Below are 22453 nucleotides of genomic sequence, written 5' to 3'. Positions count from 1 at the left end.
GGTCTACCCAGTTCGAATCCTACTCAAAGGCCCTCCAGTCACGGAGTCCCAAGCACCCCAGTGTACCAGCTAGGGAGCCCCCTCAGCAACCTGTGGCGGTGGATATCCAAGCCACACTCACTTCGGTAACCGAAGCGCTACGACTTGCTGTCCAAGCGCTCATGACCCAGCTCCCACCCAACTCTGGCGCTCGCCGATTGGGAGAAGCTGCTGCTCTCATTACTGGGAGCCCTACCACTCGCCATCATGGCCAGACGTAGGAACAGACGCAACCCTGTTCCCAGGAGACCGCGTGTCTTGCAGTGGAATACCAACTCCCTGCGAGTACGACACGCGGACCTCAAAGATCTAATCCTCCAGAAATCTCTGGAGTTTGATGTCTTTGCTTTACAGGAGACCCGAGTCCCAGCGGAGAACCTCCGACTACCAGGATTCACCGGGTACTCTGGCCGTTCATGCTGCTCCAACCAGGACTGCAATGATGCCCCCTGCCTGGATCCTTCGCATCCACAACACAGGCCCCGCACAGCCATCTATGTGAGGAGTGACATACCCCACACACTGATGGATGTTGCCCAACCTGACCTAGGACAACTGGAGATCTGTGCCGTGCGCGTCCGTATGGGTGACACGGACACTACAGTTGCTTCAGTATATGTCCCTCCAGGAGTTCCTTGGGACCCCTCCTGCCTCATTGCCCTTCATTCCCGTCTAGGTAAGGATGTCCTTATCTGCGGGGATTTCAACTCCCACCACAGGGCATGGGGCAACCAGTCCAGCACCACCCGAGGCAAAAAGCTCTTGGACGCCATCAACGCGGCTGGCCTTCGTTTCCTACAGCCTACCTCCCCAACCTTCATTCGGCCAGGACGATCTTCTTTCATCGCCCTGGCTCTCATCTCTGATGCCTGCCACTATTCGTGGGCCAGAGCTCCTGACTCTTTGGGCTCGGATCATTTTCCCATCTTCCTTAACCCCTCTATGAGGGGTAGGAGGAGGGAAAAGCTCTACCCCATTACCAAATGGGCCGAGTTCAGAGAACGAGTGAAAGACATCCCACTTGCAGGTGACTTCCTGGATTTTCTTGGACGCTGCGCCAGGAACTCCACAATCACCTGCGCAGTACCACTACATGCACCAGTCCCGGACCTACGTCTACTCGGACTTAGGGCCTCCAGACGAAGGGCTGAGCGAGTGGCCGAGCGCACCCACCATCCAGAACATTGGAAGGCCTTCCGCAGGATCGATGCTTGCTGCCGTCGGCAGGCCAATCGTCGTTCCCGGGAAAGCTGGGCCAGCATTTGCCAGTCCATACAGTCAGCCAGACAGTCCTCTGCTGCCTGGCGCATCCTCAAATCCCTTTTGCAGGTTGCCTCCAATCGACAACCTGTCCTGGGAGCAGCCATCGCAAGAGGCATTTCCTTTCAAGACTTGGCAGAGCAACTTGCCGACTTCCTTTCCAAGTCAGCCACGCCCCCCCCCCCATCCGCTGGACTTCCAGTGGCGAATCCCCCTTCGCCCCTTCGGTCTACCCCTTCACCACCAGCAGCTTTGGCACAGACCATCTCTGCCCTCTGCAATGAACCCATTGCCCCTCATGAGCTTCAACGTGCCCTCAACCGCTCGAAGAAGAAATCAGCTCCTGGCGCTGACGGACTTACACTCCAGATGCTCCGTAATCTGGATGCCCCGGAGAAGAAGCGCCTCCTCGCAGTCTTCAACGACACATGGGACAGCAGCATACTACCGGACAACTGGAGAAATGCCATCGTTGTTCCCATCCTTAAGCCCCGTAAGCCGGCTAAACAACTATCCTCCTACCGTCCTGTATCTCTCACATCTGCTGCCTGCAAGACCATGGAGTTCATTGCCCTGGAACGACTCACATGGATCGCCAGAGCAACCAACTTCCTTCCAGAGATGCAGACAGGATTTCGGAAGCACCGCTGTACTGCAGACTCTATAGCAGATGTGGTCTCCACCCTTGAGGAAGCCAAATATGCGGGCGATGTTGTCTTCCTGGTCCTTCTGGATGTCCAGTCCGCTTTTGACAACCTGCCCCATACCATCATTGAGCAGGCTCTGGATGCCCTTGGAGTGACTGGGAAACTGCGTGGCTTTGTCTCGGCATTCCTCTCCAATCGCACCTTCCAAGTTCGAGTTGGGCAAACACTTAGCTCTCCTCGTCCTGTCACATCTGGGGTTCCCCAAGGATCAGTCCTCAGTCCTTGGCTGTTCAACCTCGTCCTAGCTGGCCTGCCAAAGTTCGTTCAGCAGATCAGAATCCACAAAGTTTCCTGCTCCATCTATGCAGATGACATAGCCCTCTGGATCCGAGCTCCAAAGAGACGTATTGTCTCCGCTAGAAAGGCTATGCAACAGGCACTGGACGGCGTCCAGTACTTCCTATCATCTAAGGGATTGGCCCTCTCGGCTACTAAGTCTGAGGCCCTCGTCTACCATCCCAGAGGAGCACGGAGTTCCCGCCGTCTTGCAACTTTGCATATCGAAGGAACCCCTCTTCCATGGAAACGCCAGGTGAAATACCTAGGTCTCACAATTGACGACCGTCTCACCTGGATCCCAGCTGACAAAGCCCTCATTCCCCATCTTGATCGTGTGGGAAGAGCAGTCCAGCGTCTCCTTGCAAATGGCAATGGTTGCTCCTCCACTTGGGCAATCAAGCTCTTCGAGGCAGCGGCGACTTCGGTCATCCTATATGCCCTTCCCTTCGTCTCCCTTCGGTCGACTCGAGTCATTCGTCTCGACACGATTCGAAGGCGTTGGATTAGAAGATTCCTCGGAGTCCCTCAATCCTCACAGATTCCCGCTACCCTTGCGGAAGCTGGTATCTACCCTCTGGATCTTCTCCTCGCCCAGAGGGGACTGACTCACATTGATCGTCTCAGCCATGCTCCAGATGGTGCCTCACTCCTAGCACGGCTGCACAGCAAATCCCATTCTCGTATGGGTAAGCTGTATACAGTGTACAGAGAAATCATCGGTCCTGTCCCAGGTTTCTCAGTCCTACCTCCTCCACCCAATCGACCCCCAATTCCTGTCTTTTTGGATACGGATGGTCACACCAAGCGTCACACCCCTGTAGCTGCCTTCCAGCAGACAACTGCAGCCCTCCTTGAGGAGTGTAGAGAATCTACACTCCTCTTTACGGATGGCTCGGTTCGACCCGCTACCTTGCAAGCAGCTGCTGCCATGACAGCACCGCAGCTAGACCAGTCTAGGTCCTGCCGCCTGTCATTCCCTGCCAGTTCAACAGCTGCTGAGCTGGCCGGTCTACACCTAGCCGCACAGTTCATCGCTTCCAGTGTCCCTCCTGGACCTGTGAATGTTCTGTGCGACTCCAGATCTGCTCTGCAGCTCCTGACTATCTACCACGGCACCAACCTCTCGGCGAACATTCTCCGAGCCCGTCTCCTAGCACTTCAGGACTCGGGGTATCAACTGGCCCTACATTGGGTTCCAGGACATACTGGAGTCCAGGGCAATGAAGAGGCGGATGTCTTGGCCAAAGCGGCGCACGACAACGGCGCCCCAGTCACTGAGGCTGTCACACCTTTTGACTTTTCAAGACCCCTCTTGAGAAGGTCGATAAGGTCTTTCCATCCTGACCGTCGTATTGCCGCTGGTGAGCATCTCCAACGGCTCTCTGACAAACTTTCACGGAAGGACAAATCCCTCCTCCTACGACTTCGAATAGGCTGCACGTGGACTCCGACCCGCATGTATGCCTGTGGCCGAGCTCCCAGCCCAGCCTGTCCCTCTTGCGGCAATACTGGCACACTGGGACACTTGCTCCTCGTGTGTCCAGCCTCCGCTGGCCATCGCCAGAAACTTCTGAATGGCTATCGGAATCTTGGTCTCCCTGCTGATACGGAAGGGCAATTGCTCTTCCCAGCTCGGAACCAACTTTCTGCTCACCGGCTCCTCCTGATTTTTCTGGAGGAGTCTGGCCTCAGCTCTGTTCTGTAGGCCTGCATGGGCCCATAGTGCTTCGTGCGGAAATGGCGGCGACATAGGCGGCGCCAGCAACCTTCCCCTCCCCAACCTTCCCCTAATCCCAACTTCCCCTTCCCCCTGGTCACCAAGAGTGATGCCACAAAGATGGCTAACATAAGACGTGACCAGTACCCCCTCCCCAAAAATAAACCATGGTCACCACCACCACCACTGAGTAGTTGTACAAGGCGTCGGTGGAGTGGTGTGCTGCGCGCAAACGCCGGCGCGCTGCCGAGGAGACAGATGAAGAAAAACAAGAGCGGTTGGCTAAACAACGCGCCTATGCCGCAGAATGGCGAGCCCGGCGGCGTTCTACAAGTTCAGTGAGCGAGCCAGTGTTCAGACCAAGAGTCACTACTTTACGGACTACCAAAGTGTGTTCATTGGAATAAACAAACAGCAAAAACCACGTTGTGTCCAGAGTAAATCCTTTAGCTGCACAAAAGGTGAAGCCCTGCCAAACCACCAGCATAGCCAAGCGCAGCCAGGGAGGTATTGTTTTCACAATCTTTCAGGCTTAACCAGAGCTAAGCCACAGCTAATTCTTTACTTTCTTCTGTCCGCACAGGGCCCCGCCGGGGTGGTGCAGTGGTAAGACGCTCGACTACTGTGCCGGAGTACCCGGGTTCGAACCCGCCCTCGGCGGCTGCGTTTCGATGGAGGCGAAACGAAGAGGCGTCCGTGGGCTGTGCAATATTGTTGCTGTGGCTGTAGGAAGAAGGAATAGAAAATGCACGGGCCTGCTACTGGCTCGCTGAGCTACCTGATTTATTTATAGGAAGGGAAAGGCGCGGTAACTGTCTCACTTGTTTTCTTTGGACACCGCAACCGCGCCGTAAGGGAAGGGAGGAAGGTGGGAGTGAAAGTGGAAAGAGAGAAAGAGGAGCCGTAGTGGAGGGCTACGGAGTAATTTCGACCACCTGGGGATCTTTAACGTGCGCTGACATCGCACAGCACACGGACGCCTCTTCGTTTCGCCTCCATCGAAACGCAGCCGCCGAGGTCGGGTTCGAACCCGGGTACTCCGGCACAGTAGTCGGGCGTCTCACCACTGCACCACCCCGGCTGAGCTACCTCAGTTGCCTCGTGCGGACAGAAAAGAAAATAAGAAAGAAAAGGAAGAGGGAGAGAAAGGAAGAAAGAAAGAGGAACGCGCCGCAACAACAGCCGTCTTCCACCACCGGAGCGGGGGCGGGTGCAAAGACGGCCTACAATAGATAAAAATTCTGTGGCAGGCAAGCCCCCGCGGCGCACTTTAAAGATCCCCAGGTGGTAGAAATTACTCCGCAGCTCTTCACTACGACTCCGCTTTCTCTCTTTTCACTTTCACTACCGCCTTCCTCCCTTCCCTTAAGGCGCGGTTGAGGTGTCCACATGAAACAAGTGAGACAGTTACCGTGCTTTTCCCTTCCTGTAGCAGTAGCAGTAGCCAGTAGCAGGTCCGTGCATTTTTTTTCCTTCTTCTTACAGCCACAACAACAACAACGGACACAGCACAGCATATGGACGCCTCCGTTTTATCCTCATCGAAACGAAACGAAGAGGCGTCCGAGTGCTGAGCTGTGTCAGTGCACGTTACAGATCCCCAGGTGGCCGAAATTACTTTGAAGCCCTCCACGATGGCACCCCTTTTTCTCTTTCCGCTTTCACTACAACCTTCCTCCATTCGCTTACGGCGCGGTTCAGGTATCCACAGAGCAATTGCAACAGATACGGCGCCTTTCCTTTCCTGTGAATCATTTATTAATATTATTATTATTAGTATTTTTATTACCTTCGTTAAAACGAAGCAGCCGGAAGATTGAACTCTTGTACTAAGGTACTGTAGTCGCTGTAGTCGGGCATCTTAACCACTGTTCCACCGCACCCGAGCAAAGAAAACGAAAATTAAAGAGCACTGCAGAGTCTGCGTTGGAGTACTGCAAAAGCACGGATGCTGCTGTTGGTTGCATTTGGTTGTTTCTAGTTGCTTAATTCACTTCTTGTTCGCCCATTTTAGTCTTCGATACTTTAAAATTGCGCGCCAATCCCTTCCTATGTCCTATTCCGTCTTGACTTCCGCTTGCGTGACGTCACATCCTCTACCTCACAATAATTCACTTGTTTACCCAATTTAGTCTTTGGTACTTTCAAATTGCGCGCCAATCCCTTCCTATGCCTTTGTTGGGTTCTAGGTCCGGTTGTGTGACGTCACATCCTTGAGGGCATATCCACTACGGTACCCCTTACTTTCCAGTTTCACTCCCACCTTCCTCCCTTCCCTTACGGTTCGGTTCAGGTGTCCACAAAACAAGTGTGGCAGATACTGCATCTTTCCTTTTTGTGAACCAGTTGTTCCAAATAATTACCTAACTTATCGGCCTAAATATGTTTTCGGACACATTACGTCACCCTCTACAATTGACACCACTCATTAACCTCTATAACTTTTCAATTACGTAACTGTTGCGGACACGTTCTACGGACACGGTCCGCGGACGCGGTCTGCGGACAGAAATCTGTGAACATAGCGAAGTATGTATGTATGTATGTATGTATGTATGTATGTATGTATGTATGTATGTATGTATGTATGTATGTATGTATGTATGTATGTATGTATGTATGTATGTATGTATGTATGTATGTATGTATGTATGCATGCATGCATGCATGCATGCATGCATGCATGTATGTATGTATGTATGTATGTATGTATGTATGTATGTATGTATGTATGTATGTATGTATGTATGTATGTATGTATGTATGTATGTACGTACGTACGTACGTACGTACGTACGTACGTACGTACGTATGTATGTATGTATGTATGTATGTATGTATGTATGTATGTATGTATGTATGTATGTATGTATGTATGTATGTATGTATGTATGTATGTATGTATGTATGTATGTATGTATGTATGAACTCTATTCGGGAGTGGCAAACTTAAAGCGTCGTGACGCTGGCCAAGCGTCGACCCGGGGTTATGCCCTACTCTGCACTACCTCCTTTGGCCCGTTTGTGGTGGGTTGTGAGGCTTGTGCTTTTCGAGCGCACCCCGGACCTGCTTTACGGTCCATAGTTGAATGTCCTTGTCTGTATTTTGCTCAGCACTTTGAAGTTCCGGCGGGTATGTCCTGGATGCAGCTTCGGTCGGGAACCTGGCACAGTCCCACATGATGTGCCATTGGTCCGCCTGACCCACTTGACATACACTGCACATATCACTCGTGTAGATGTCTGGGTGGAGAACGTGTAGCACTGCCAGGGCTATGAGTGACCCGGTTTGCATTTGCCTTAGAATGACCGCCTCCTCCCGACTAAGAGCCGGGTTAGGCGGTGGCATTGTCCGTCGAGCTAGGCGGTAAAATTTAGTCACTTCCTTGTAACTGGTCATTTGGTCTTTTGTTTCAAATCAATACTCGGAACGGTCCCTCTCGGGGGCGCGGAAGGTAAGCGCTCGCGCCGCCGAATGGGTCGTGTCGTTGTGATTTGCTGAGGAGGCACAATCTCCCGCGTGCGCCGGGAACCACTTAATGCGGATAGTGTTGCCGTGGTCTTGGAGCTGGAGCTTACTGTTGATGGTGGCCGCCGGCGCGCACACTCGCCTTTTGGCAAAGTTGCGCACAGCGTTCCTCGAAATGCTGAGCACGGTGCGACACTCGGCCTCCGAGATCGCCAGAGCGATGGCAGCCTCCTTGGCGTCTGTGGCGTCCGTGCACGGCACGCTCGCTGCCGTTGTCTCGATGCCGGTAGTCGCCGCAACGTCCACTGCCACGAATCCTCGCTTTTATTCTGCTGCGTCCACGAACCGGGAGTGCGCGCCCTGGGCGTGTTGCTCGACGAGGACTTTGGCCTGCGCCTGCCGCCGTTCTTGGTTGTACTCGGTGTGCATGTTTTTCGGGATGGGGTCCACGTGGATGTGGGCCCACGCCTCATCGCTGATCTCGCACGATTGCCGACTGGGAGCTCGGGGGCGAAGTAATGCCTTCGAATTAAATCGAATGCTTGCTCCGCGTCTGCGCAGACACGAAGTTGGCGGTAGCTCACCTTGTCTGCACGTGACTGCTTGCTACTAACATAAATGTTTGAGTAGGTCCGTTCGTTTCACCTGCACTACGTGAACTAGTTCACGTGGTGCTGCACTTCACGATTCGTTTCAGTGATGCATGATGGCGCCCTCTGCACCACGCCGCTCGTTTCATAAAGTGCAGACGTCGTTCAGGTCCAGTTCACGAAAAGTTCAGCAAAACTCTGCACCTCCTCAGCGGTCCGTGCCGAAATGGTGCAGCTGCAGTGGCCGCATGAAAACAGACGACAGCTTGCGCGACGATGGCTTGCGTGTTGTGATAAACAGTGAAGCGACCCTTATTATACCACACGTCAACGAGAACGGTGCCCGTGTTTGCCAAACGACGACACGTGCTTCAAAACAAGTAAGCACGTGCATGCTGACTTCAATCGTGATCGAAGTTTGCGCTTCGTGCCAGCTACCACATGGTGCATGCGCATACGTATATATTGAGGCTGGCTCGTGTCAACGCTTCATTGCGATGTGCTGTTTGAAAATTGATCTTATTCGGCATGTTGGTGCCGGTTGATGTGAGTGGAAATTTAATTCACAGATAGCCGACAACATGCTGTCAGCGTTTGTACATATATGCATCGCATATTCATGAATGAATGAATCCTATCGCCTGTGTACATGCCGGTCAGATCAACGGCGCTAATCATCCCAAACATGAAGATTTGCAAATAGATCACATTAACTGTGCAAATATATATATATATATATATATATATATATATATATATATATATATATATATATATATATATATATATATATATCTATATATATATAGGGAGGGGGTTGAAGCTCGAATGGGTCCGGTAGGCCATAAACTTGAAGTAGGTGACACACGGTGGAAAAAACAACACTTTAATCCGACGTTTCAGCCGGGGTCCGGCCTTTGTCAAGGAATGTGACATTCCTTTGCAAAGGCCGGACCCCGGCCGAAACGTCGGATTAAAGTGTTGTTTTTTCCACCGTGTGTCACCTACTTCAAGCTTATATATATATATATATATAGCATAAGTAAATAGACGTACTTGGTTGCTAGAGGGTACATACAAGTGAAAAATTGCTTCATACTGTTTCCAAGTTTATTTATAGTCGACGTTTCGGCAGGAGCCCTACCTTTCTCAAGACTGAGGGTACATGATTCTTGTTCGTCTTCTTATATAAGAAGACGAACAAGAATCATGTACCCTCAGTCTTGAGAAAGGCAGGGCCCCTCAAACTTACGCCCGGGGCAGGCTCAGAGTCCAGAAACAGCGTTAGAGCTCAGTCTTGGTGCTAGTGAACTTCTTCGTTCTGTAACACCACTGCGCGTCTTTTTCGTCAGCGCATGAAACATTAGCACTTTCCCTCCTCCGTTAGAGGAAAGCATCGGCCCGATGCTAAATTGAAGTGGAGGCAGAATTAGTATAGTCACTGTTGTCTGGCATGAAAAGGCTTCAGGCGGGCCTCGTGGACCACCTCAGAACGCTTGGGACGTCGTGGTTCTGATTCCTCATGAGGAACGACTCCATAGTCCAGATCACCAACGCGTCGAAGAACGCGGTAGGGACCGAAATAACGGCGCAAGAGTTTTTAACTCAGTCCGCTTCGTCGAATAGGGTACCAAAGCCAGACAAGGTCACCTGGAAGATAATCTTCCGTCTGTAATCAGGACCTGTGGTTCTCCATGTTACAGGAGAATTTGAAGAACGAAAAATTTCCCAACTTCAAAGGCGGTAGCACAAGGAATAGCAGCGGTTTCCGCGTAGCGGATCAGTAGCTATTATAATGCTCTTGTTCCCACAGGTGGAAGTAGGGAACGGTCTAAGAAAGTCCATCCCTATTAGCTGGAATGGTCTGAACGGTGGTGTAATGGGTTTTAAACGACCGGCTGGCTTCAGAGGAGGAACCTTTCGGCGCTCGTAGTCATGGTAAGTTCGAACATAATGTGTGACATCGCTTGACAAACGAGGCCAATAATACCGTGCTTTAATTCTGGATAGCTTCCGAGTGACTTCCAGGTGGCCGGATGTGGGTTCATTGTGACAGACTTGAAAAATTTCGTCCGATAAGCTTGCTGGTACAACAAGTAGGTATTGGCGACTGTTGGTGGTAAAATGTTTCTTGACGAGAACGCCGTCGCGTAAACACAGAGAGGACAAAGTGCGATAAAAAGATTTAGGGACCATGCTACCGCTACCCTGAAGAAAGTCAATTACCTGGCGAAGTTCAGGATTATTGCGTTGACTATCGGCGAAGTTGGCTGAACTGATTGCATTCAGAAATGCGTCGCCATCATCACTTGCGTCTGAAGCTGGTTGCACAGGAGCACGAGACCGGCAATCCGCGTCTAAATGCTTACGACCTGACTTGTAGGTTACAGTGATGTCATACTCTTGAAGTTGTAGGCTCCATCTTGCGAGACATGCAGAAGGGTCTTTGAGGGTTGTCAGCCAACAAAGCGTGTGATGGTCGGTCACCACTTTAAAGGGTCTGCCGTATAGGTATGGTCGGAACTTCGAAATAGACCATACGATGGCAACGCATTCTTTCTCAGTGGCAGAGTAGTTTGCTTCGGCCTTAGACAAAGCCCGACTAGCGTAGCGATCACACGCTATTGACTGTGCTGTATCTGTACTAGGACAGCGCCCAAACCGACATTGCTTGCATCGGTGTGCAGTTCGGTGTCTGCCGTTTCATCAAAATGTGCTAGAACTGGAGGTGAGTGCAGATGACGTTGAAGCTCGTTGAAAGGCCTGCATTTGTTGTTCTCCCCACGTGAAGGAGAGTTGCTCTAGCGCGCGTAGCGAGCGGACGCATTGAACATCGGCTCCGGCGATTTTCGACCGTAGCAGTAGAACAACGCGTCGAATCCCAAAACTACTGGACCTTGAAGAGCCATCAAGTCATCCGGAACTCAGGGAGACCACTCTCAACCCGGTGGACCGAGTTTTCGACTTTTTGGCGCACTTTTGCTCCCATCCGTTGTGGAGCCGTGGCTCAGCCTATCGGCTGAACACCGGCGTCCCACGGCGGGAAGGCCGCTCCTGGCGAACATGGCAAACGCCAACCAGCAACGCGGCTACGACCCGGAAGGCATGTCATGGACAACCTTGCCGCAGACCAGCCGAGAGCAAGCCTGCAGTGAAAATGTGATCCGGGTTTTTGAAAAGCGAGCCCAGAAACTCCAAGCCAGAGCACAAAGGAAGGCCACGTCAGCACACGGAGGCCGCCACGCGCAACCCGACTCAGAACCCGGTGAGCGCGCAACCGGAGTCAGAGCTGCATGGAAGCCCAAGTTTCTGTGCAGATTCAGACCAGACGACGTGGTGCTGATCATCAAACCACTAACGGCCACAAACTTGAAGAACTTGCAACACGGCGAGTTGGGCCTAGCTCTAGACAGCGAGTCGGGGAGGCCGAAGCAGACAATTTTTACTTCACAGTGTCCCCGGACCAAAACCTGATCATTATGGGCACGTCGAGCATCCATGCGGCAGACAGACTGGTCGGTGATTTTGCAATCCGAACGCAAGGGCAAGACCTCTATCTGCGTGGACATGTAAAGCAAAGTGAGGACAACGTGGTACACGGAGTCATCACTGTGGCCAATCAGGAGATCACCGAATCCCTGCGAGTGAAGGTGAGACGCTTTCGCGGAGAGAGCAAAATCCTGGAGATCCGAAAGTTCGGCATTTCGAACAAAGCAAGGGTCACCTTCGAAGGGAAGTACAAGCCCAGAGCTGTGCTGTATAACGCGGAAGTTATACCGGTAGCCACTTGCCGTCGCACCATACTAGCGTGTAACTTGTGTGGCACGGTGGGACATAGGGAAGACGCCTGCCCGACACCGAGGCAAGAAAACTGTGGTCTCTGCGGAATGCAAGCTCCGTTTGTGGAGGGGGTGCGGGCCCCTCACGAGTGCAATCCAAAATGTGCGGTATGTGGCGGCGAACACGCCACGAACTGTAAAGACTGCACTGCGAAATTCCAAAGGAACGAGCAGCAACAATCCAGTAACAAGAACAAGAAAAAGAAGAAAACAAGAGAAAGAAAAGAAGGAGCGAGAATTTCCCGCCCCCTTTGATTAACATGGAGCCAAATTCTAAACAAAACAATCAAGAGAGGAACTGGGCCAGCATGGTCAAGAACGGGAAGCAGCCGGTGAGTGGGGTCGCCCCTTTTACTCCCAATACTACCTCTCCACCTACACCCAATTTGGTAGAAATTGAATTAGGAAAACAGATAGCAGCCCTAAAAGCTCAAATAGAGCTATTAACGTCGAACCGGATACTCCAAGGTCTGGGTATGACGAACTCGTTCGAGGAGCTGAGAGAAGCCCACCTCACGAGTCAATACATGCGACTATCGCAAACACCGTCAGGGCGTAGCCTATTAACCCGTCTACACATACAACACACGACTGTAACCGAGGAAAGAGTAAGGCTTCCCCAGGTGTGGCGATACGCCTTGCACATAAAATCACTCCCCACTAATATGTCCAAAGACGACCACGAGGGTAGGCGCATGGCCAGGGCAGAGGCCTTAGTTCATCACTACGAAGGGAAACCCGGAGTGTACTATGTGGACGCGTCCGGCCCGCACCAAGGCAGGTGGTACACGGCGGCAGTGATCCACGAGTCCAAAACGGTAAACTGGCTCACATTTAAAGCCCGAAGTGTAACGCAGGCAGAGTAGGTCGCCATCGCGTTAGCAGCAACACACTCTGATTCCAAAACAATCATAACGGACTCGCGAGGGGCGTGTAGGAACTTTCAACAGGGCTGGGCCCCGTACCTGGCCTACCGGCTACTAAAAAGCAGCTCGGACCTGGCGTACCGATTGCTGCAAAACAGCTCGTACGTGGAAAGTCCATCCCACCGCTTCATAGTATGGGCTCCGGCCCATTATGGGCTAGGAGGAAACGAGGCAGCAGATGCCGCCGCCCGCGCGCTTTCTAACCGGGCAACCTCATCTCCTTCCTCCTCAGACGAATTCACACCAGCCTACACTTTCACAGAAATTACGCAGCTGTACCAAAACAGACACAATATTTACCCCCACCCGTGTAAAGGGTTAACAAGAGCGGAGGAACGCGTGTTTCTTCTCCTCCTTACGAATACCATGATGTGCCCGGCGTCACTTAAACACTTTGACAGTGCCTTCTCCGGGGAGTGCCCGCACTGCGCGGATGCGGGGAAATGTCCTCGGACCTTTTCCACATGGTGTGGGCGTGCCCCTCCAACCCTGCCTTTGCACCTAACCAAACCACCACCCGGGAGGACTGCGAGGCGACCCTACTCGCCTGCGCCGACCTGAAAGCCCAAAAGGCCTTGGTGAAAAGAGCAAAGAGCTATTTTGGAGAAGTGTTTCACGAAACTCCGATAATATGCACATAATCCAAGAAAGCGTCGAACTTCTTTCTGGTCCCGGGGAGTTGGAAAATTGGCTATGGCAACAGTTTTTTCAGGATCGAGCAGAACTCTTACCTGGTTCACGACATGGCCTAAAAACTTGAGCTCTTCGTAACCGGAATGATATTTTTGGGCTTTCAGAGTCAGGCCCGACGATTGGATGGCTTCTAGTACTGCGTCTAGGCGACGAAGGTGCTCCTCGAAATTCGGAGCAAATATAATTACGTCGTCCACTTCAGATCTGCAAGAACGCTGTCCATGAGTCGCTGAAAGGTTGCGGGCGCGGAGCAAAGGCAGACGGGTATAACTTGGAATTCGTATAGACCATCAGGTGTAATGAAAGCCGCGTTTCCGCGGTCCTTCTCATCGACCTCTATCTGCCAGTATCCAGACTTAAAATTCCTGTAGGGACAGCGGCTAAACATGTGTCCAGCTTCCCCGCAATGATAGCACAACGGTCGGTTGTCGGGTGTTCGCCAGACTTCGGTCCTTCGAACGCCGCGACGGCGTACGTTTGGTCCGAAAGGCCCACGGGTGACCGGTGCGCTTGACTCGTAGGACGGCGTCGAAGGCGGCAGGTAGCGGCTGGTTACCGCGGCGTAACTCAAGGTCTGGGGTGGCAGTGTAGCTGCAACGGGTGCGGGCACAACGGGAGCGGGCACGCCCAGCGCTTGTTGTACTTCTTCTCGAACAATGTCAGAAACTGTTGCAACCTTTGGCTGCGGTGGAATTGGCAGGTATTTAGCCACCTCTTCCCGGACTATCGCTCGGATCGTATCACGCAACGATTCCGTCGAAAACTGTATGGCTTCAATTGTATTGGCGGTGGTCATGGATACAGTAGTACGTTGATATTGCCGGGAACGCATGTCAAGTGCCTTTTAGATGGTGGTCGCTTCCCTAGTGAATTCGCCTGCTATTGTTGGTGGATTTCGCACTAGGCCGGCAAATAACTGCTCTTTAACACCCTTCATCAAAAGGCGCACTTTCTTATCTTCCGACATGGTCGGGTCTGCACGTCAAAAAAGTCGCTTCATCTGTTCGGTGTATACCGTCTCACTTTCATTCGGACGTTGTATTCGGCTATTTAAAAGAAGTTCCGCTCTTTCCTTGCAAAATGTGCTGGTGAACGTACGCAAGAATTCCGCCTTGAATGTGTCCCATGTGCGGAGTCCGGCTTCGTGATTTTCAAACCATGTTCTCGCAGAATCTTCCAGCTCGAAGTAGGCATGGCGCAGCTTGGAGTCAGCGTTCCAGGCGTTGAAGACAGCCACTCGGTCAAACGGCTCCAGCTAGTCTTCGGCGTCCTCATGGGGCAGGCCGTAGAAACGTGGTGGATCTCGCTGCTGATGGAGCAGGACCGGAGAGGTCGATACTGGCGGATTCATCGCGCTTACACCAATTTTTCTTGTTGGTTTGTGGTCAGAGAGAGGACCGCACTCGGGAGGAAGACCTTACAGTCGGCTACTGCTCTGATGTACTGAGATCTCTACCTGAGGCGTGCGTCCTGGGCTTGGGTCCCGGCTTGTAGGGGGTGTCCGGTGCATGAAAGTTGCACCCACCACCTCCACCAAATGTCGCGTAAACGAGGCCCCCCACAGTTACGCCCGGGGCAGGTCAGAGTCCAGAAACAGCATTAGAGCTCTGTCTTGGAGCAAGCGCACATGCTACATAATATATGCACCTTTTGCGGCGTCAGCTGGCGATTGAATCACACATAGTGATGATTGGAGTATATAATCAGCATGCATCACACCGCATGCGTGTCTACTTCTTGAGTACAATAGCCGTTACCTTGGCGAACTCGATCGTGTTCTCGTTGATAAGTGCTGTTTATTAAAACGCACGGGGCAAAAGCATCGCGGTTGGTTAATGGCAAAGCTTCGTTGTCATGTAATATTTGAAAATTCATCAAGTTAACCGGGACGTTAGCGTCGGCTAACGCGATGTTGCACACAGCCGGCCGCAGCTTGTTGGCGACGCCAAGGCTAGCAGACGGCCCGGCCAGCCCTCTACCATTCGTTTGGAAGCAGCTGGTGCCGACGCTGCACCTGAACTGCTGGAACTGACACTGCACGCTTGTGGCACTGCCGCAGAACTTTACGGAACTGGTGCAAAGAGTGCAGCTGAATCGAACGGACCTGAATGCTTGCTCCGTGTCTGCGCAGACATGAAGTTGGCGGTAGGTCACCTTGTCTGCACGTGACTGCTTGTTACTAGCATAAAGGTTTGTCTGGAGACGCTACCGGCCATGTATAAATAAACAAGATATTGGATAATGAGCACAATTAACCTTCGCATAATCTCGCTTCCAAATTTCCAGACTACAGATCGAGACCCGAAATCCCGTTTAGGCGCGCTGGTATGTAAATCTGTGCTCATTCGTTAGACTTTCACGTTCCGATACATGACGGTCTACTGCAGACTGGTTACTCCTCTACTTAGCGAAGAGAGAAGAGAGGCGAAGTGACTCCAATGGAAGACGACACCACCTGTTAGACCACAGCGCACCTAGTGGGAGAAGAGCGAAACTCCCGGCGTGGCTACGAGCCACACTACGCTGAAGAGCCGACTTGGTAGCCCATCTTCGCCTCGCTTATGACGTCACATCACCTGTTAACTACAGCTCCTTTTCGGTGGAAATAAAGTTTTCATTCATTCATTCATTACAGCGCACTTAGTAGGAGAAGCGCAAACCGCCTGACGTGGCTACGAGCCACGCTATGCTGAAGAGCCGACTTGGTAGCCCAGCTCTCGCGATCGTATGACGTCAGTAGTCACGTGGTGTAAAGCGTAACTACCGGACCACGCTACGCTGAAGGCTCGAAACCAGGCGTAGTATTGCTTTCGCGATAAAACGCGCACTACAACAGTCGTCGTCCACCACCGAAGCGGTGGCGGGTGCAATGACGGCCTACAACATATAAAATACGGTGGCAGGCTAACCCCCGCCTCAAGCTGCGTTGACCTACCTGTCCCAGCCCAATTAGGGCCCGGATCAGCCACCCTTCACCTTCAAGTCAGGGACTATTTTAAAGATTCCCCATGGTCGAAATAATTCTGCAGCCCTCCACTATGGCATCTTTCTTTCCGTTTTCACGCCAGTTTGCTTCCCTTCCCTTACTGCACGGTTTAGATATCTAGAGTACGTGTGACAGATACTTCGTCTCCCCTTTCCTGTGAACCAATTTATTTTTAAGCAGCAAAGCGCCGACCACTAAGTGACCGCCACGCGCCCTTTTTCCTACAGCCACAACAACAACGCGCCAAGGTTTGTCAAAAGCTTCAATGGCACAAGGCCTGTTTTTCAGCACTACAATCAGGTATTCGCACAACACCCCAAATGCTCTAAGCCTCTTAGGGGCAGGGTACAAGGACCATAATTCAAATCATTTAAGAATCTCATAGCTTTTAGCATCGCTTGTGACGAGCATCAGACCTTGATAAAAATTAGCAGTGGCTTAGCTCAGCTGCGCCAGGATATAGTAGCGAGAGCTACTTTCCTCTGGTTTCGGCCTGTTGCCGAACCTATTGTTGAACTTATGTGATTAGCAATGAAGAGACATTGGTGGCCAAACATCATTTATTTTTTTATTTCATGCATAGACGCCCGGTGATCAGTATAGTAACACTTGGCCATTTCAATTGAATGTATGCAGAATTTTGAATGTACAGATCGGCGTTCTTATCTTTCATTGTCTTCCGTGATATCGCTCGGGCTTCTCTTCGCTTAAGCTCTCGCGCGATAGCCTCCTTATCGTTCCCAGGTACAAATTTCTTTCTAATCTTTTCTCTGCACTCACCCTGAGGGGCGTATTTTCTTCCTAAGTCATCCATAAGGTCCGCCGCCTTCATCTCATCCAGTGCCTCGCGCCCGGCAGCAGTCTCGGACGCCATCGGCGCCTCGCATCAGACTGGAGAAGGAGGAGGAGGAGGAGGAAGATGAGGAGGAAAGGCAGGGAGGTTAACCAGTAAAAGCAACCTGTTTGCTACCCTGCACTGGGGGAAGGGGATGGGTGGATATAAAAGTTGTGAGAGAGGGATAGTTGAAGTTAATACAGTCACATAACATACACGCCACATCACATCATGTTACAGTCATGTCATAGCAAACTCATAGTCTTTCGATTAGGCCTGTGCTTCTCATAAAGCGGAGCAATGCCTGGGAGGCCTTCGCCGCAGACGATCGCCGTGGCCATGGACCTAAAATCTTAGTTTCTGGAGAAAATTAAAAACAAACCTATTCTTTCCACCTTATCTATACGGGAAGGGAGAGGAACCTCCAAAGTTCTGCACCAAATGCGGGATAATAGCCAATAAGGATCAGCTCATTTGGGATTGCCCCGATTCTCCCGGGCATATTGATGCAATCAGAGAGAAAGGAACCTGGGATGCCCTCTTCCGGAGCCGGGCTCCGGAGCAGCAAGCTCGAGTAATCCGTCTGGCACGGGACGCTTTGCGAAAGACGTCACCTGCGGGGCTCCCTCTCCTTTAGAGGCCCCCTAGGGTCTTCCTGAGGGAGCGGAGGGGCCTCCACATCGACGGAAATAAAGCTATCTTGAATTTGAACTTGAACTTTGAATGTACAGATTCTCTTTGACATATGAGATCAATAGCAGTACCCCCCACTATGTGGTTGGCACTTTGGGATTTCATGCAAAAATGAAGTCGAATTTTTGTTTCATATTATGATGAAACGGGTCCTGCTCCTTGTTAAGTCCCCCAAAGTCACACACAACTCTGAAACTGTTCCGTAAGTTGGTGCACAGGAGGCAATAACATTAATCGAATGTTCGACAGATGTTCGCGGCGCCACGTAAACTTCTTGTACGACAACGCCGCTCTCCTAACATAGTTGGCTTCTCCATTGGTCACTGCGATCGAAGGTAGATGTCCGACAGCAGCGGCACTTTGTTTTGTCGTAGATGCAGACTTCGGTTTTCTTATTAGGTTGAAGACGACTGGCATCAGCAACCAAGATTTAGCCGGGGATTGGGAGAGATTGACATTCCGGTGCAAGACCAGTCTCTGCAACCACAAGGATATCAACTATGGTTAGCTGTTGTTCTGAACACACGTCCGTTATGTGAGCTTTCAGCGAAGTAACGTTTAGTAGCGCAATCCTGTATGCTGTGGCGGGGTTTGGGAGCAGCGCTTCACAGCGTGCATAGACCGTGTCAAGGGCGGGCTGTTCGATATGCTGCAATTCCGTGGCCAACGACTTGTCTGGATTATTAAGATTGTGGTAGAAGCAATGATCTTCTTCGTTTGTAATATATAATCCTTGGATGCTAGTGACGTGGCTAGGCGCTAAAGAAACCAGCTTCTGGGGTGGTCCTTGCAGTATTTGTAGGCCACCGTGTCGAAGGTTCCACCTTGTGATTTATGGATGGTCATGGCACTGGCCGGTACCAAAGGAAACGGCGTCTTCTTCACCGAAACGTGCCTCAATGCCTTATTCTTAACTGCAAAGCTCATTGACATAGGATCGATGGGAACCCATTGTCCCTATCGTCATGCGCCCACCGGCAACTAATGTTTGCTTTATTTTGACTGCCTACTTCGTCAGGGCAGGCCGACCACATCACGTCTCGTTCGATCTCCACAAGTGTGCCGACTATGCCGTTGACCAATGCATCTAGTGTAGTTTAAAAAAAAAATTCATCTATGACATCAATGTTCTTGATGAGCATATAATGCCGGTTGACACAGAACATTACGACCGACGGCATGTTCCCACTTTCAACAAGACTGAATTCTTCAATCTACTCGAGGGCCTGGTATTTCTCGTCTCTATTCTGATGGCCGATCACAACGTTCCTAGCACTGATGACAACATTATGCGCAGCTATGCGCACAGGTAGCACGTGGCATCCGCGCGCGGCAGCGGCGGCCCACACCCGGCAGCGTATTTGGCTTTTTTTACTGCTCGCAGTTTGAGCCGTCAGCGTGGCCCGGCGGTGACCACCAAGTTGGCAGGAAGTGCCAACTTGGGTCTCTCGTTTCATATGGGACGGTTATGTCAGAATAAGCCTGCCAGGACCCTAGTATTCAATTTACTCCTATAGCCCAATAAGGCAAGTTCATACGACTTGGTTACAGAGGGGCTTTATATGTGGGCTGGGGAAGAAGAATTAGAAGAATGCTCGGTCACCCGCAGCTATTGCTTTCGCTCAATATTCGGTTCAGCAGCGTTGAACTCTTCTAATTTCTTCCCGGGACATGCGTAAGTGTAAACGAGTACCGCATAAGACGCATCTTGAACCTTTGAATTCTAGGTGGAAGAGAGTCGAGAGGACCACGACCCAGTAGCGGAACCGGAGGCTTATGATCAGTTTCAAACAAAACCGTGAGACCTCGCAGAAAATCGTCGAAGCGTTCTGCTGCCCACGTCAAAGCCAACGCTTCCTTCTCCATCTGCGACTGTCTCTGCTCGGTTTTCGTGAGTGATCTGGAGGCATATGCTATAGGCCTTCTTTTGCCTGACGGCTGGTTCTGGAGTAGACTGCTCCAAGCCCTTGCGAAGACGCGTCTGCTGACACTATTGTCGGGTACCCGAGGTTGTATTTTGTCAGGCACCTGCTCGAGCTCAGAGCTGCCTTGATTCTCAAAGGCTTCCTTCTGTTGTGTTCCCCAAGACCAGTCGCTGTCTTTGTTGAGGAGGCTGCGCAGAGGTGCCATTAGCGACGCAGCGTCGGGAAGGAACCGTGCGAGGTGGTTCATTATGCCCAATAATGAGCGAAATTCCGCGGCATTTTCAGGTTGGGGCAACTCTTTGATTGCCCTAACTTTCTCGGGGTCTGGGCGCACACCACTGGCGTCAAAAATAATGCCCAGGAATTTCGCCTGCTCGACAGAGAAACAACATTTTTCTTTGTTCAGGGTCACGCCCATCTTTTGCAGTCGGTCAAGCACGTTACGTAGGCGGCTGTCGTGCTCCACCTTGTTCTTGCCGTACATCAGAATGTCATCCATATTGTTCAGCACACCGTCTAGACCTTCTAGGACTTTGCGAGACAACATTTTCCTTTGTTCAGGGTCACGCCCATCTTTTGCAGTCGGTCAAGCACGTTACGTAGGCGGTTGTCGTGCTCCACCTTGTACTTGCCGTACATCAGAATGTCATCCATATTGTTCAGCACACCGTCTAGACCTTCTAGGACTTTGCGAGAACTTCCTCAGGAAACGTTCTGGTGCTGATGTGATTCCAAATGGTAGTCTGCAGTAGCAGTGTCGCCCAAACGGCGAAATAAATGTGTTTAGCTTTTGACACTCTTTGGAAAGCTGTACTTGGTAGAAACTGGAATTGGCGTCCAGATTAGAGAAGACTTCGCCTTCCTGAAAGCTACACATGACCTGCTCTACTGTTGGCAGCCGAAGGCGCTCCCTTCTTACAAACTGGTTCAGGTGCGTGAAGTAGACGCATATTCTAACCGCTCCACACGGCTTCACTACGGGAACAATAGGCGCGCACCATTCTGTCGGCTCTTCGACCTTCTCCATCATTCCTTCTAGCTCTAGCCTGTCGAGCTCTTCCTTGACCTTTGTTTTCATGGGTATAGGAATCCGTCGTGGCGTAGACGCAGCATAAGGGACTGCATTTGGCACAAGGCGTATTGTATGTTCCCCGGCTATGGAGCCTGTCCCCAGGAACACTGGAATATTTGCGTACCATGTCATCAGCAGCCGACAACTCATCCAGAAAATGCACAATTCCTAGAGCTTTGATAGCTGGCAGTCCCAACAGGGGCGTGCGCAAGTTGTGTACGACGTAAATAGTTTGGTGTGAACGGCTGTCTTTCCAACCAATTTCAGCGACAAACTTTGATTGTACGGATGCTTGCATTGCTCGGGCCGATGTTATTGCCCGCTTGGTCCAAGGAACGCGGAAAGAAAATTTTCACCTACGACTGTCACTTCCGCTCCAGTATCCCCTATCATGGAAACCTCGTGGTCATTTATCAGCACCTTGACGAAGTGCGCAGAAGCACTTTTATGTGACGGCTCGACCATGCCGAGAAATTTCTTATCGGGTTCGGAAACGCCGTCAAGATTCCCGTCTTCTTGCTTCTTTTTTCGGCACGATTTTTCAAAGTGGCCTAAATTTCGACAGAACCTACACCTTTCTTGTTGCGCTGGGCAACTGCTTCTTGGATGAGACGCAGAAACGACAGCTGTTTTGGCAGTCTTCTGTCTGCGTGTAAACGTGTTTCTACACGCCATTTTCTTAGACTTTACCGCGGCGACGCAAGCGTCTGGAATCGAACTGTCGTCCCCTTTTAGCTCAGCTTGCTGTTTCTTTACCGCTTCGCTCTTACGCGCTTTTGCAAAAGCAATGTTCAGCGTGAGATTCGGATCCATCTGCAGTTCTTCCGATAACGCATGGTCCCGTAGACCGACTACGAACCGGTCTCTAATTAGGCATTTCTTCATGTCCTTAAACTCGCATCTGTCTGCGAGCCTGTTAAGCTCGGTTGCGAACTCGTCTGCTGTTTTGCGCAGCTGCTGGCTGCGCTGATTAAAGCGAGCACTCTCGTAGACTCTATTCTTGGTGTTGATGAAGTAGCTATGAAGCTTCGACTTTATGAAGCTGAGGTCCTTCATTTCTTCGTCTGTGAGGCTTAACGATCGAAGAATCTCCCGCGATTTTTTGCCCATTGTATAGAGAAGAGTCCTTACTTGAACTTCGTCTGGCTTCTCGTGTAGTTTGGACGCGATCCTGTAGTCATCAAATTCATCTATGCAGGCGGGCCAGTCCGCGGCATTATGGAAGTCGAAAGGCCTCGGAGGCTTGATTCCCGCCATTCCGAAGCGTTGCTTGTCGCTTGCCTCCGGAACGCTTTGATGCAGTTGCTGGACCGCTTTGATGCAGTTGCTGGTCGTTCGCCGGTTGACGGGGCTGCAGCGCTGTTACGCACGGGGTCGGCTTTGACCCCACTTCTGACACCATGTCAGATAAGCAGACAGCATT

General features: G+C 51.4%; 1 protein-coding gene and 1 pseudogene across 1 annotated transcript; both read right to left on the bottom strand.

Annotated features, from left to right (window-relative positions):
• Positions 1-12413: 12413 nt before the first annotated feature.
• Positions 12414-14870, bottom strand: LOC146178101 (uncharacterized; annotated as a pseudogene).
• Positions 14871-21176: 6306 nt separating this feature from the next.
• Positions 21177-22453, bottom strand: LOC146178100 (uncharacterized). Its single transcript, XM_084579633.1, has 2 exons — positions 21353-22453; positions 21177-21291 (listed from the first exon to the last, which is right to left on the bottom strand). Exons 1-2 carry the CDS (start codon positions 22285-22287, stop codon positions 21177-21179), a joined length of 1050 nt encoding a protein of 349 aa, XP_084435759.1. The 5' UTR covers positions 22288-22453.

Source organism: Amblyomma maculatum, chromosome 9 (genome assembly GCF_055883805.1).
Source record: "Amblyomma maculatum isolate TAMU_Amacu chromosome 9, ASM5588380v1, whole genome shotgun sequence".
In the NCBI taxonomy this organism is placed as follows: domain Eukaryota; kingdom Metazoa; phylum Arthropoda; class Arachnida; order Ixodida; family Ixodidae; genus Amblyomma; species Amblyomma maculatum.
Note: the sequence above shows the minus strand (reverse complement) of the source record. Positions and strands in the feature narration are given on the sequence as shown.